We start from the raw sequence: 16,050 nt of genomic DNA, 5'->3' as shown, positions 1-16,050 counted from the left end.
CAAATTCAGTCAAGCAGATTGTCTCACGTGTGGTGTTTCCCTAGTCCAGGAGAGAAAACTACCTTAGAAAGAATTCTGGTCAAGAGAGAGCCTTCAGTTTTTTGCTGTACTCCAGAGTGATGTCCTAGCATCCACAGCCCATTTCAAACTCCCAACAACTGCTGAAAGCTAAAACTAAATGACTCTGGTTACTAAAACCCCTGGTTCTATGGGAACCTGACTCCACCCATTTAACCTGTGGTTCTGTTCGCCGAGCTGGAAGTTTGTGCTGCAAACGTTTCGTTCCCTGGCTAGGGAACATCATCAGTGCTATTGGAGCCTCCTGTGAAGCGCTGCTGTGATGTTTCTTCCGGTATTTATAGTGGTTTGTTCTTGCCGCTTCTGGGTAAATACCGGAACCACTATAAATACCGGAAGAACCATCACAGCAGCGCTTCACAGGAGGCTCCAATAGCACTGATGATGTTCCCTAGCCAGGGAACGAAACGTTTGCAGCAAAAACTTCCAGCTCGGCGAACACAATCACAACAACGGACACCCGAGCTACAAATCTTCAACCAGAATTTAACCTGCTTCAATTGTTCCAACTTTTTTTTTTACAAAAAATACCCAAGGCCTCAAAAGTTTACTTTAGAAGCATAAAATAGGTGCAGAAGGAGGCCATTCAGCCCTTCCAGCCTGCACCATCACTCAATACAATCATGGCTGATCATGCACCCTCAGTATCCCTCTCCTACTCCTTGATCCATTTAGCTACACGGGTCACATCCGACCCACTGGCCCCAACAGCTTTCTGTGGTAGACAATTGAACAGGGTCTAGGTGAAGAAATTATTATTCTCAGTTCTGAATGGCGTACGCCTAATCCTTAGTCTGTGACCCCTCGTTTTGGAGTTCCACAACGTCAGAAACATCTAACCTGTTGAGCCCCATCAGGATTTTATATGTTTCTGTGAGATCCCTCCCTTGTTCGTCTTTATTGACTTGGAGGAGACAGCTCAGCACCTATGGCTCAAAACCTCTCCACAACAAACAAAAGCCTGGACAAAATATTGTTACAGCAGTATGAATAATTCATACACAGTTGTGAGATATTCAACCTTGTTCCCCCTCTGTACAGCATCGTGGGAATACGAGAGCGGTGAACCTAGCTGGGAGTGTTGCTACAAATATTCAGTGAATATTGACCCTGGTTGGTCTAACATACGAGGAACGGCTGAGGATCCTGGGATTGTATTCATTGGAGTTTAGAAGATTGAGGGGAGACTTAATAGAAACTTACAAGATAATACATGGCTTGGAAAGGGTGGACGCTAGGAAATTGTTTCCGTTGGGCGAGGGGACTAGGACCTGTGGACACAGCCTTAGAATTAGAGGGGGTCAATTCAGAACAGAAATGCGGAGACATTTCTCCAGCCAGAGAGTGGTGGGCCTGTGGAATTCATTGCCGCAGAGTGCAGTGGAGGCCGGGACGCTAAATGTCTTCAAGGCAGAGATTGAGAGATTCTTGATGTCACGAGGAATTAAGGGCTGCGGGGAGAACGCTGGTAAGTGGAGTTGAAATGCCCATCAGCCATGATTGAATGGCGGAGTGGACTCGATGGGCCGAATGGCCTTACTTCCACTCCTATGTCTTATGGTCTTAATATAAACAGAGCCTCAGAATGCATTTCATTCAGAGTGAGAGTAATTCTTCTTCAAGTAAAGAGTATCGTCAGACAAGGTTGTATTTATGACTTGGAAGGTTTTGGGGTCATAATGCACATTTTGTACTGAATTGCTGAGTGACAGCAGTGTGCTGGTACCCTCGGGTGGTGAAATATCTGACCCACTTTACCCACACTAATGCAACCACCCTCAGCCGTGGTTCCTCAGCTCAAACCACCTTGCTCCATCTGCCACGTTAAGAGCGTTTAGATGGGGCTGCTTGAGCAGAAGGATGTCCCCAAGGGCACTGCAACCAAGACAGGTTATGACCCTGGCTTGTTAATCCATAGGGCAGGAGTTTATTGTCTTTATTTCTAGAATGATGTTTTTCTTTTTCAAAAAAAAGGCAAAGTCTGCCAAGGGTAAAAGTAGCCGCGAAGCTGCTGCATCATCATTCGAAGCCCAAATGGGTCCTTTAGCCCTGCATCCATGTAATTGATTCTTTGAAGGGTCTGCTAAGCCATTTGGGACTTTCCTACAAAGCTTGCAAACCCAGAAAATGGCTTATTTATTTCTATCGGGTGGCTATTAAGTCATGAAAAGCTAGTCGGGGGATGGTGTTGAAATGCAGAGTAAAAGGAAGTGGGTTCCAGAGAAGCTGGTGGAGTCGGAGTACAGTGGAACCAACAATCTGAGTTAGGGTTGGTGGGTCAGTGACTTTAATGGGAAAGTGGGCAGTGAGCTCGGATCTGGATTAAAACAGAGTGGCGGCTTCACAGGGACACCGTGCACCTAGGGATTGGCACCATGCTGGAGATGGATATTTTGAAATTTAACACGAGTATAAGTCCTGCTCAAGTGTTCTATGGTAGATGAAGCAGTTACTATGCATATCCTCCCAGTTGGCTACAGCTTCAACGTAGGATGGTCAGTTTGTTTATTGATGTCAAACCAACAGCTGGAATTTCACAATATGCCCTGTTGCAAAAGTGCACCCATGGATGTTCAGTTCTACTTTAAGTATTGATACTGATGAAGCGATCCAGCACTACCTCCGGTGTGCTAACACAATCTTCAGCATGCTGAGAAAAAGTGTTTGAGAGCAACAGCATTGCATCCTATACCAAGCTCATGGTTGACAGAGCTGTGATGGTTCCTACCCTCCTGTGTACATCTGAGATGTGGACTGTCCACAGCAGACACCTCAAGACACTGAGCAGTACCACCAATGCTGCCCACACAAGAACCTGTGAATCCACTGGGAAGACAGACACACCAATCCCAGCATCCTCAACCAGGCCAACATCCCTGGCATTAGGGCACTGACCCCCCCAGACCCCCTCTCCCATAGACTGCAATGGGCTGGGCATGTTGTCTGCATGAGTGAACACGAGACTCCCCAAGGAAGAGTCTACTCCCAGCTCCGAAACAGTAGGTGGGCCCCAGGTGGACACAGGAAGTGTTTCAGTGATCGCCTCAAGTCCTCACTGGAGAAATGTGGTGCTCCCACCGACACCTGGGAATCACTCACACAAGACTGATCGAGCGCCACGAGACATGTCATCAGGAAAAGGTGAAAGGAGGGTGCTGCCACACCAATACCCCACCCACCCCTTTCCTGTGACCACCTCCTGCCCCAAGTGTAACCGAGCCTGCAGTCGCCACATCAGTCTGTACAGCTCCCACCAACCACACCCTGAGGGTGGGACAGAGTCAGCCTCGCCTGCCTGTGAGGGACCACCCAAGATCAGGATGTTGAAACTCTCAGCACCAGATTCGAGTTGAACAGGCTTATTTGGCCGTACTGTACAAGCTATCAGAGCACTTCTCCTTCACCAAGTAGCAGCACTCCGAAAGCTTGTACTTCGAAATAAACCTATTGGGCTATAAACTGGTGTTGTGTGATTTCTAACTTTATCCACCCCCAGTCCAACACCGGCACCTCCACATGATGATTAAGTGCTCCTCCCTAGACTTAACTGTACCTTTACCAAACCAAAAGTGAGAGGCAGCAAACGTTTTATTATATGCAGGAGAAATGGTTCAAGAGGTAGCTGCATAGGATATGAGGGGATACACCAGTATATCATGAAACCTGAACTTTTTGCAGTTTTATTTAGCAGCGAGCTGTTCAAGGGATTCCTTCGCAGCAAAGAAACAATCCGAGTTGGAGGGAGCTGGTTCTAATCTCTGTTTCTCCTCGAGGCTTATGATTTCCCGAACGTGCTGTCTTGTCTTCCCAGTTAAGTTGCTTGTTATACTTTCAAGATCATGGATGCATTCCTCCCATTTTGAATGCCTCTACCCATTTGGCACATCCGTCTTCAATCATGCCTGCTCTGAAAGTAAAATAATTAGAGCAAAGCTAGCCATTCCAAGTGCGGGGTGAATAAGTGGATGAAATCTGGTTTTCATTTCTGCACACTGTGAGCCACTGTTCACAGGCTAGCTTTCTTATTAATCAGCAAAATTGTGCAGTTTCACATGGTGCAGGAGTTCAGTGCCGTGTAACAAACACCTTGCTTTCTTTGCCCCCTGTGCTTTGGTGCAGATGTTTTCATGACCCAGTTTTCAGCCCTCCAAACCTCTCGCTCGGTCAGAACCCGGAGGCTAGCCGCAGCAGAAGAGAACATCGAGGTCGCTCGCACCGCCCGCCTGGCTCAGATCTTCAAAGAAATCTCCGACACAATCATATCCTACAAAGGTACGTTTCTGAACATCTCGTTCAACTTGACAGCAGGGAGGCCATCCATCCCCTCTGGTCTGCTGCTTCATTCGATTAGACCATGGCTACTGCTATGTCTTAGTTCCATTTGCCCACCTTGCTTCAATGACCACGAATGAAATCTATCATTCATTATTCACATTTGATCTCTTATCCCCAACCTCCAAAACTCCTAGCCTCAGCAATTTTTGATGGAGAGTTCCTGATTTCCACAACCCTACTTGTGAAGATGTGACTCCTGAAATCACTCCTGAGCCAGGTTTTAAAGTGATATTTGTACTGGACCCTCCCACTCAAGAACATAATTTCTGTCATTCTCATCAAATCCTGAAGTCATCTTAAAACACCTTAATTGGATCATCCCATAATCTGCTCAACTCAAGTGAATACAGTAAAAGTATATGTCATCTGCGGCACGGTGGTTCAATGATTTACGCTGCTGCCTCACAGCGCCAGGGACCCAGGTTCGATTCCTGCTTCAGGCGACTGTCTGTGTGGAGTTGGCACATTCTCCCCGTGTCTGCGTGCGTTTCCTCCGGGTGCTCCGGTTTCCTCCCACAGTCCAAATACCTGCAGGTCAGGTGAATTGGCCAGGTTTAATTGCCCATAGTGTTGGGTGCATTAGTCAGGAGTAAGTATAGGGTAGGGGAATGGGTATGGGTGGGTTACTCTTCACAGGGTCAGTGTGGACTTTTTGGGCCGAAGGGCCTGTTTCCACACACTAGGGAATCTAATCTGATCTGATGTAATCTCATAGTTACGGATTTTTAGATCCAGTAAATGTTGTAGTCAGTCTTTTTGATGTTTACAGGACATTGCTGTAAGTTGATGACAATCAGATGAGTTGTCCTTTGTTTTTATATAAATAGAATTAATTAATTATCATTATTTATTATTATTAATGTGAACTCCAATGACAAGAAGCATTGACCTAGCATTTACTGAAATATTCCAAGGAGCTCATTCCAAATATTGATACCAAGTCATGTTAGGGGGTAACAAGGCAGGTAGCTTTTCACTGGCTAAGGACCTGACCCACTTCACATTTTTAGCAATATGTGTTTAAATAGTTAAGATTATAAATCACTTTATATACTGCAGTCCCAATTCATTCATTCTGCAGTCAAATAATCATTAGCGTTTGAAACTTCACTAATATATTTCTTTCATTTCAACATTTCTTCAGATTCAGCAGAACAAGCACTGGCCGCGCCCCTCCTGAATCTACCATCAAGGAAAAAGTAAGCAGTTTGTTCAGTACATCGCCAGATGGAGTTTGCCAGGGACAAATGGGCTTTAAAGATGGGCACTGAAAGACTGGCAAAACTTTCTACATCACAGCAACAAGATGAGGCCGTTCAGCCCTTCAAGACTTTGCTGTTCAGTGAGAGATCATGGCTGATCTTTAAACTGTCTGTCAGTGGCAGATGGGAGTTAAAACTGAAAAGTGAGGTGAAGCAATTTGGAAGACTTGACAAGACCAGGGAGTCCTCAGCTAGGAAGCTCAGAGGGCTCTTGTGGTGCTTGTCCACTGATCCCTGAAGGCAGCAGGGCAAGTTAATAGGGTGGTTAATAAGGTGACATGCAAGATGCTTGCCTTTAACAGTTATGGCATAAGTTGTAAGAGCACAGAGGTTATGTTGGAGCTATGCAGGACTTTGGCTAGGTCACAGGTGGAATACAATGTAGTTTACTGGTTACTGTACTGTAGGCAGGGTGTGATTGCATTGAAGTGGGTACAGAGGAGATTCAATAGACAATAGGTGCAGGAGTAGGCCATTCTGCCCTTTGAGCCATCACCACCATTCATTATGATCATGGCTGATCATCCTCAATCAGTATCCTGTTCCTGCCTTATCCCCATAACCCTTGATTCCACTATTCTTGAGAGCTCTATCCAACTCTTTCTTGAAAGTATCCAGAGACTGGGCCTCCACTGCCCTCTGGGGCAGAGCATTCCATACACCCACCACTCTCTGGGTGAAGCTGTTTCTCCTCAACTCTGTTCTAAGTGGCCTACCCCTTATTTTTAAACTGTGTCCTCTGGTTCGGCATTCACCCATCAGCGGAAACATATTTCCTGCCTCCAGAGTGTCCAATCCCTTAATAACCTTATACGTCTCAATCAGATCCCCTCTCAGCCTTCTAAACTCAAGGGTATACAAGCCCAGTCGCTCCAGTCTTTCAGCATAAGATAGTCCCACCATTCCGGGAATTGACCTTGTGAATCTACACTGCACTCCCTCAATAGCCAGAATATCTTTCCTCAAATTTGGAGACCAAAACTGCGCTCAGTATTCCAGGTGCGGCCTCACCTTTGCTTCTATACTCAATTCCTCTTGTTACGAAGGCCAGCATGCTATTAGCTTTCTTCTCTGCCTGCTGTACCTGCATGCTTGCTTTCATTGACTGATGTACAAGAACACCCTAGATCTCGTTGTACTGCCCCTTTACCTAACTTGACTCCATTTAGGTAGTCATCTGCCTTCCTGTTCTTGCCACCAAAGTGGATAACCACAGATTTATCCACATTAAACTGCATCTGCCATACATCCGTCCACTCACCTAGCCTGTCCAGGTCACCCTGTATTCTCCTAACATCCTCCTCACATTTCACCCTGCCACCTTTTAATACCTTCATCTATATCATTAATGTACATTGTTAAAAGCTGCTGTCTCAGCCCTGATCCCTGCAGCACACCACTGCTCACCGCCTGCCATTCTGAAAGGGAGCTGTTTAGCACTACTCTTTGTTTTTTGTCAGCCAACCAATTTTCAATCCATGTCAATATTTTGCCCCTAATACCATGTGCCCTAATTTTGCTCACTGACCTCCTATGTGGGACTTTATCGAAGGCTTTCTGAAGGTCCACTGGATCTCCCTTGTCCATCTTTAGAGTTACATCCTCAAAAAAATTCCAGAAGGTTAGTCAAGCATGATTTCCCCTTCATAAATCCATGCTGACTCTGACCTATCCTGTTACTGCTATCCAAATGTTGTAATTTCATCCTTTATAATTGACTCCAGCATTTTTCCCACCACTGAGGTCAGACTAACTGGTCTATAATTCTCTGTTTTCTCTCTCTCTCCTTTCTTAAAAAGTGGGACAACATTAGCCACCCTCCAATCCGCAGGAAGTGATCCTGAATCTATAGAATATTGGAAAATGATCACCAATGCATCCACGATTTCTCGAGCCACCTCCTTCAGTACCCTGGGATGTAGACCATCAGGTCCCGGGGACTTACCAACCTTCAGACCTAACAGTCTATGGGATGTTGCCTGGGACAGGCTATTTTTCTCAATGAAGAGTGAGGCTGACTAAGCCTGGGTTGTTTTGTTTGGAGTAGAGAATGCTGAGGACCTTCCCTGACTGAAGTTTATAAGATTTAGAGGGGCATGTACAGGGTGGGCAGGAAGCAGACTGTTCTGTTTAGTTAAAGGGTTAATAACAACTTAGTTCAAGATGCAAGGCAGGAAGTTTAGAGGGGGTTTGTTTTACATGAGGTTGCTGGGAATCTGGAATGTGCTACCTGGAAGGGTTGTTGAGACAGGAGACCTCACAACCTTTAACAGGTTCTTGAATGAGCAGTTGAAACGCCAAGGCTATGGGCCACGTGCTGGAAAGAGGGGCTAGTGTAGATTTGGAGTAGTTTGTTTTTGTCAGTGCAGACTTGATAGACCACAGAGCCTCAACTGTATTGTACAATGATGTGATCTTTCCTTTGGAACCAAATCACTCTGTATCCTTTTGTCAAAAATCTATTGTTCTCTGATTTAAAATGATCAGTGGAGCTCACCAGCTGCTGCTGTTTGTGAGAAGGTCCTGCTACCCTTTCTGTGATGAAATATTTCCTCACTTCTGTCTCGAATGGCCTGCTTCTGACGTTAAAGTGATGTCCCCTTTTCCTGGACTTCCCTCCCCACAGAGGAGAGTTCTCTCTCTCTACCCGATGACTTCCAATCAAATTCATACACATCTCACTCAAACCAACCCTTAACATTTTATATTCCAAATCTCCTCATAAATTAGTCCTCGGATCTCCGAGAACATGCTAGTAAATCTCTGCTGAGGCTGCTCAATCATTGCCAGAGCTCTGTGTGGTATTGCAATCTGATCAGCCCTTACATGGCTATTCCAAAATTCCATCCTTTTATATTCCAGCTCCTGAGATAATGAGCTGCACGTTCCATCATTATTTCTGTTAATGCGGACCTACATCTCTCTGAACCTCCGTCTGTCATTTGAAGTGGGGAGGGGGAGAAGCCTTGGTTCTATCCTTTTTTATTCAGTCCAAAAAGGTTAAGCTCCCACTTGCCCAGCACTGAAATCCAGTTACCACGGTTCTGATGGTCAGTTGATGTCTCTGTAATTTGATATTCCTTGTCTGCACTATTTACTGTGATACCAAGCTTTGTGTCCCCAGCACATAGTGGCATCTAGATCAGGAGAGGTTGGTTTCTATTGATGAGCGTGGCAATCTCCATTAGGGCAATACAAGTGGCACCCGGAGCAAACTGTTAAAGATGTGCCTGTTCCCTGAGGGTTCAGGGTGTACTCACCTATGGTTGGCCCTCTCTCCCATCCCTCCTGCCCTTTTCCACCACCTTAGGGTCACACGCACATACCCAAGAATCCTTACTCTTCACCTGGCCACAATCCCTACCCTCGCAATAAAAAGCATTTGACTTGAGGGGAAAGGATGGGGAGGCCATTGGAATGTGGCAATATTTTTGAGGTTCCCTATCTACCTTCCCAGTATTTGCCGAGAGCAGCTGTGTTAGAAACAGTGTCATTTGAGAAAGTGTATAAGACCTCAAGGAGAATAAAATCATCAAAAGATTTGTCCTTTCCTGCTTTGAATTTTAAGTTTCAGTCAGTTCTCTCTTTCCAGAGCCCACGTTAAATAAGAGCTGTGGGTTTTCCCTTTTCAGTCCCCGCAAGCTCCATTCCCCTTCCTCCTCAAAACTTGCCAGTGTACGTTGGAAAGTAAATCATTGGAAATTGAGCACTTGGGAACAGTCCCAAGGACGTGACATGGTACTGAATAAGTCCAAGTCGGATCTCTTTCCTAGGCTGACTTCATTCTCCCGCCTGGTTTCACTTTGGTGTGCTGTGCTGTGGGCCCCTCTCTCCCTTTCACCTGGAATTCTGTCCGATTCCTGGGGAAGGAGAACAAGCCCCCACAGCTGTTTGATCCTGTCATGTAATTGGTGCCTAAGTGCTCACATCTGTGAAGCTTGGCACTGTGCACTTCCTGTAAGACAGTATTAAACTAATCAGGGATGGAGACCGTGGGACCTGCTCATTGCTTTTCTAATGAGGAGGTGTTTGCTGCAGCAGAGTTCAATGAGAAGTTGAAGCAATCTGTTGAATGTAACTTTTTTTTTTAAAAATAATTCAGCTGTCGACATGATGTCCATGTTGCAGTTCATTTTGATTACAATCATTCTCTTTATTCCAGAATGGAAATTCTTAGCCTGAAAAAGGCACCCTGCTTATTACCATGAGAACTTTTAACACATTCAATCCTCAGTTTAAAATAACAGCAAGTTACTCTTACACAATGTATTGGAAATAAAACACAGCACAGAAGCAGGCCATTCAGTTCAGCTGGCTCATACTGGTGCATGTCTTCCAAACAAACCACCTCCGTCCCCTTTTTAACTTAGCCCCTCAGTATATCCTTCTCTTCCTTTTCTCCCTCCCTGCTTTTCTGTCTTCCCTCTGACTGCATCTCTGCAATCTTACCCAGGACTCCCTGTGGTAACATGCCCAGAGTATTGCCACTCTCCTTGGAAAGATGTTTCTTGTGATTTCCCAATGGGTGTCTCTTAGTGATTATTTTGTGTTTTGGCCTTTCCCACAAGTGAAAACATTTTCTATCAAATCCTTGGCTAGTTTTAAAGACTTCAGGTCTTCTTCAGAAAGACAGGTCCCCCCTGCTGTCAGTATTCAAACCATACAATGATTTGACAACTTGATGGTGACATTCCCTGAAACTGCCACTTTATTTACAGATTTTAAGTTGCCACTTACTGGGATTTCAGTTTACAGTCCCTCCAGTATTAACCCAAGCCTTTGCATTACCAGTCCCGTGACATAAACACGACACTGCCATCACCCAGCAGGTGGGAGGAGTCTTTTACAGCCCAACTCATTCAAAATGTGTCAACTTCCTCCTGACGGAATGGACATTTAAGGCAGTGAGCACATAGGATTGATGGAATCAGTGTGTCCCAGGCTCATTGTCCAGTCTCTCTTGTGCTGTGAGAGCTACAGGCATCAGGAGCAAGAAAGGGTGCAGTTTGGGTGTCTTGCCTTGGATTGTGAGCTGTCCTGTTAGAAGGTCTTTGTGTGCATTGAGTGAGAACAAAATGTTTCTTCAAGCTATGCTGCCTCACCTTTGAATAATACAAAGGCCCCCCTTGTCTCAGGTCAAGTGCAAGGAACCTCCAATTGGATGAGGTACCAGAGAGCACCATGAGGGGGCTATAATAGACTCCTCCCACCTGCTGGGTGAACGCAGTGTAGTGTTCATAAGGCCAAGGTAGAAGTCTTGCTGGTCAGTAGAGATTTTACTTGTTTAAGGTTGTTTGAGGAATCTAAATCTGACAAAAGATGGCAAATCATTTGAGGAGATGCAGCCTGTAGGTTGAGAAGTTACAGGGCAGAAGGAGTTTTGTCCTTCCCAAAACTCTGCATGTATAACACAGTCCCCCTTGCACACCTTTCCTGTGCAAGCTTGTGTTTTTTTTAAATAAGCACCCACTTTCCTATTGAAGCTGGTGAGTGAACCTTTCCTCTGCATTCTATCTCCTCCTCACTCTCAGCCATAGCTTGTTGCATTGAACCTCTTTCCCTAACTCCTCATATGCTCACAAAGGAGTGTGTCCTGACTTAATTTCTCATTTCTCCATTTTAAACAGAAAATCTGATTATTATGAGAAGATTACAGATCCAATTGATCTCACAAGTATCGAGAAACAGATCCTCACAGGCCACTATAAGACTGTAGAAGCCTTTGATGCAGACATGCTGAAAGTCTTCAGGAATGCCGAGGTGAGTAAGTAGTTCTTTACCTTGGTTTGGGAGCTATGACCATTGTTATTGGGAAATAGTATGCTACTCATTGCATGGTGTCCAGATCATGTAACCCTCACGAGTCACTTGTTTTCCAATTGCTGTCACGAAGAGTGAAGATGATGTTTATGTTCTCACCACTCATCCCTTCATCTGAGAATGTGTTGCTTGGCTTAATATCTTGCTGATTTTGGGGTCTCCAACCTTGAATTCCCACATCATCAGCTTCTGTTCAGGTCATTTTGTTGAAAAGGACATTTAAAATGTCATCTGGGACAGCTGGTACTGAGTGTGTGCTGACAGTGGGTACCGACAGTGTATGCTGTGGTACTGAGCTGTACGTTTCGGGTGATCCTGTCAGGATTAGCTGATCTTCTCCGCTGACAGTGGGTGCCGACAGTGTGTGCTGTGGTACTGAGCTGTACGTTTCGGGTGATCCTGTCATGATTAGCTGATCTTCTCCGCTGACAGTGGGTGCCGACAGTGTGTGCTGTGGTACTGAGCTGTACGTTTCGGGTGATCCTGTCATGATTAGCTGATCTTGTCCAGGCCAGCTGTAAAGATGTTCAGGTTCATTTCCAATGCCCTGTGTTAGGAAAAGGAAGTGTTTCTACCCTGGATCTGGGTATCGGGTAAGGAACCACTGATGATGGTCTCCTAATGCCATCATGGGCTTGGCCTTCAAGAGAAATTATGATAATTAATTAAAATTATATAAAATAAGTTACTGGGGGAGCAAGCTATAGACATAACTTTCTAGAAGGAAAGGAAGTTGGTAATGTTTTGAGTGTGAGGTTGGGGAGGGGGGTGCGGTGTGAAAGTGGGCATTAAGAGCTACGGGTCAAGATTGGAGTGGTGCTGGAAAAGCACAGCAGGTCAGGCAGATTTCTGATGAAGGGCTTTTGCCTGGAATGGTGATTTTCCTGCTCCTCGGATGCTGCCTGACCTGCTGTGCTTTTCCAGCACCAGTCTAATCTTGACTTTAATCCCCAGCATCTGCCTATGAAGAGCTACAGGCTTAGTGAGTTGTGTGGGTGGGAGGAATGGGAGGCAAGTGGGGATATGGATTATTGGAAAAAGGTCAGGCTTGTTGGTCCGAATGACTTTTTGGATTTCTGAGCATTCTTGTTGACAGTGTTCATGGTGGCAGGTTAATTTGTGGTAGCACATTAGCCACAACTGGGAGCAGATGCTGGCCCAGCACGTGAGGTAATCAGCCAGGCATTAAGGCCTTTGGCTGTGATAATGAGATGCCAGGTAAATGGCTTTATGTTTCCCGTCTGACACTCTGCGAATACCTGGCAGCTGTGTGGTCAGTTCACAGGGGTCAGTGATGTTAGCGAACTGGCTGTGTGGGGTTTGTGATTTTTTTTTAGTATCTGTTTTCGAGTCCTATAGCATGACAACAGACCCTTTGATCCAACTAGCCTACGCTGACCTTGTCCCCAAAATAACCTCGTCCCACTTGTCTGCAAATGGGCCATATCCTTCCACACCTTTCCTCTTCATGTACTTACCCAAATGTCTTTTAAAAGATCTAACTGTGCCTGCAGCTATCATTTTCTTTGGTGGTCAGTTCCACTCTGAGTAAGAAAAAAATAGTTGCCCCTATGTCCTTTTTTCAATCCCCCTCCTTTCATCTTAAAAGATATGCCCCCTAGTTTTGAACTACTCCACCCTGGAAAGCATCCTTGTCATTCACCTTATTGATGCCCCTCATAATTTTATAAACCTCTAAGGTCATCCCTCAACCTCCTACACTCCAGTGAAAAAAGTCCCAGCCTATTTTTGTAACTCAAATGCTCCATTCCTGGCAATATCCTGGGAAACCTTTTCTGAACCCTCTCCAGCTTTATATTTAGTAATTTTGTTAAATGTTTGTGCTGTGAAGAATGTTGGTGCTGCGAATGGATTGCTTTCCTTTGGAAGTCACCTTTTTTTGCATTATTTTAGCAGTTTGGGTATTGCATTTACTCAACCCCATCCAGTGTGCTTCAGCTTCCAGCTTCTGACAGCTCTTCATCCTGCCCTGCTGGGGGAATGTTAAATTGTAATGAGAAGCGCTCCTGGCTTCGAGTGTAATGATTGAGTAGCAGAAGAGAATCGCTGGGACAAATGGTCTAATTCTGGCTCTAAATCCTGTGGTCTTATGATAAAACGGAGTGCTGACAAGAATAGGAAAACATTCCTGGGATCTTGCAAAGTGGTAAAGACTGAGTTCTCCCTGTCCCAGTGTTGCTCCTGTCTGCAGTTTTCTTCTCTCCTCAATCTTGTGGTAGTGCTGATTCATCAGAACAGACTAAAAAGACCCTTTCTTCCGAAGCTGGGAGGCTGTTCAATTATCGAAGAATGTTGCAGTTGAGCCTGAGTATCCTGCATCCACCGTCCAACAACATTAGCATCCGGGGCGAGAATCCTAATTGTTTTGTATTTCTCCCCCAAGGTGCAGAGTTTACAAATCATTGCCCTGGCTCAGATTAGCCAACTGCAGGTAGAATGGGAATTGAGTTTGGGACTTAGTACCTCACTGGGGGAGTGCAGGGCTGAGCTGACACATTGACAAGATCCCTCGTTAATGTTGACTGCAACTGAAAGTGACGGCTATTCCACTTTGTACTGCTTCTGGACTCATTTAACATTGTGCATTTCAGAAATACTACGGCAGGAAGTCTTCCATTGGCAGAGATGTTTGCCGCTTGAGGAAGGTCTACTACAATGCTCGGCACGAAGCCTCTGCCCAGATCGATGAGATCATTGGAGAGACAGCCAGCGAGGCAGACAGCAGTGAGACGTCTATTGGTGAGAAGGAGAATGGCAATGAGAAAGATGACGATGTGATTCGTTGCATCTGTGGGCTGTACAAGGACGAGGGGCTGATGATTCAGTGTGAGAAGTGCATGGTAAGTAACCTCCAGAATTGGGCAGCATCCTGGGGGAATTCATGTTCCACGTGTTTCCATTCGGATTTCTGTCTGTTTGTCTGACAGTGTGGAGGTGCCAATGTTGGACTGGGGTGGACAAAATCAGAAGTCACACGACACCAAGTTATAGTCCAATAGGTTTGTTTAACACCAGAAGCTTTCTGAGTGCCACTGACAAAAGGGGTGGTGAAGGGACAGTGCTCTTAAAGCTGGTGATTTCAAATAAACCTGTTGGCCTATAACATGATGTCATGTGACTTTGTCGTACAGGGCAGAGTTTCAGGTGACCTGGCAGAAGTCGTACAAATTTTTTTAATGCATTTATTTAATGTCCCATCTTGGGGCTATCCCAAAGCAAAGCACAGCGCATCCAGTGAATTTTGATTTCCGTTCTGCTCCAGAGCCAGGAGGTCTCTGGTGCCTGGTCAATCAGGAACACTGGATGGAGATTTGGGCAGAGACCTCCAGCACAGTCCTAATGAACAAAGCTCTTGGTTTGGTGATATTGACTGTTCACCAATATGCAGGGAAGAATGTGGAAAAGTACATGGATGACTACTTGAGATATCCTAATATTCAGGATGATGGAAAAGTGGGATTACTGTAAGTAGGTTGGTGCAGACTCAATGGGCCAAAAGGTCTGTTCTGTGCCGAATGACTATGGCTGAGTAAGCCCTAAACCCTTGCAAGCCACTGCTCTGCTGAATAATGTAATCTGGACCAAACAAGGAACTCTTACCTGTTCACTGTGGGTCAACAGCATATTTTTCTGCTGATTTAATTCTCTGGGGGTCATGCACAGCTTTGGAGGTCCCTCATTCAGCTATGAAATTATGTTTGAGTGGTGTGCAGCTCGGCGGAGATGGGGTTTGGGACTGAGAGTTAAACAAACAGGAATTGTAGTTGTTGTGACATAGTAAGTTAGCCTGGAGCAGTGTTTTTTTTTAGAGCAGTAAAACTGCGCGGTTTTCCCTGGAGTATCAGATACTGAGGGGTCACCTTATAGAGGTTTATAAAATCATAGGGACATGGATAGGGTGAACAGACCAAGTTTTTTTCCTGGGGTGGGGGAGTCCAGAACTAGAGGGCCATAGGTTTAGGATGAGAGGGGAAAGATTTAAAAGGGACCTAAGGGGTGACTTTTTCCCACACAGAGGATGATGCGTGTATGGAATGAGCTGCCAGAGGTGGTGGTGGAGGCTGGTACAGTTATCCATCCAAGATGCCTTTTAAATATTGGATGTGACTAAGGAAGGGGTGAGAAGGATATGGGCCAAGTGCAGGCAAATGGGAGTAAATTAATGTCGGAAATCTAGCCGGCACGACTGGGTTGGACTGAAGGCTCTGTTTGCATGATGTACATCTCTATGACTCTATAACGAGACCAGAGCCAGTTGTGTGTGTTGATGGGTTCTTGTGCTGCAGACCATTTTTTTTTACAAAAAGACTGCTGCCTGTTATTGCAAAGTGTGTAGAGATGTGTTGTCTGAAAACTGAGATTTAAACAAAATTCGCAACATCCACAGTTGTGAATACCACTCAAACTCTGTCAAAAGGTACAGTTAAATCACTCAAGCTTTGTTATGACAACTCCGACCAACGGGAGAGGAATAAAAGCCCATTCATTTGCACTTAGTCTTCAGGCAATTGAGTCAGCAGCTGCAGTTCAGTGT

General features: G+C 45.3%; 1 protein-coding gene across 3 annotated transcripts in view; it reads left to right on the top strand.

Annotated features, from left to right (window-relative positions):
• ash1l (ash1 (absent, small, or homeotic)-like (Drosophila)) overlaps window positions 1-16,050 on the top strand; it is a 228,447-nt gene that overhangs the window by 195,179 nt on the left and 17,218 nt on the right. For all 3 annotated transcript variants that reach the window (XM_060820802.1, XM_060820800.1, XM_060820801.1), the window contains 4 exons: window positions 4,198-4,350; window positions 5,558-5,612; window positions 11,303-11,435; window positions 14,108-14,356. In XM_060820802.1, coding sequence (XP_060676785.1) covers window positions 4,198-4,350; window positions 5,558-5,612; window positions 11,303-11,435; window positions 14,108-14,356 — 590 coding nt within the window. The remainder of the gene's footprint in view (window positions 1-4,197; window positions 4,351-5,557; window positions 5,613-11,302; window positions 11,436-14,107; window positions 14,357-16,050) is intronic.

Source organism: Hemiscyllium ocellatum, chromosome 50, assembly GCF_020745735.1.
Source record: "Hemiscyllium ocellatum isolate sHemOce1 chromosome 50, sHemOce1.pat.X.cur, whole genome shotgun sequence".
In the NCBI taxonomy this organism is placed as follows: Eukaryota; Metazoa; Chordata; class Chondrichthyes; order Orectolobiformes; family Hemiscylliidae; genus Hemiscyllium; species Hemiscyllium ocellatum.
The sequence above is the reverse complement of the archived record's forward strand: the minus strand, read 5'-3'. Positions and strand labels throughout refer to the sequence as shown.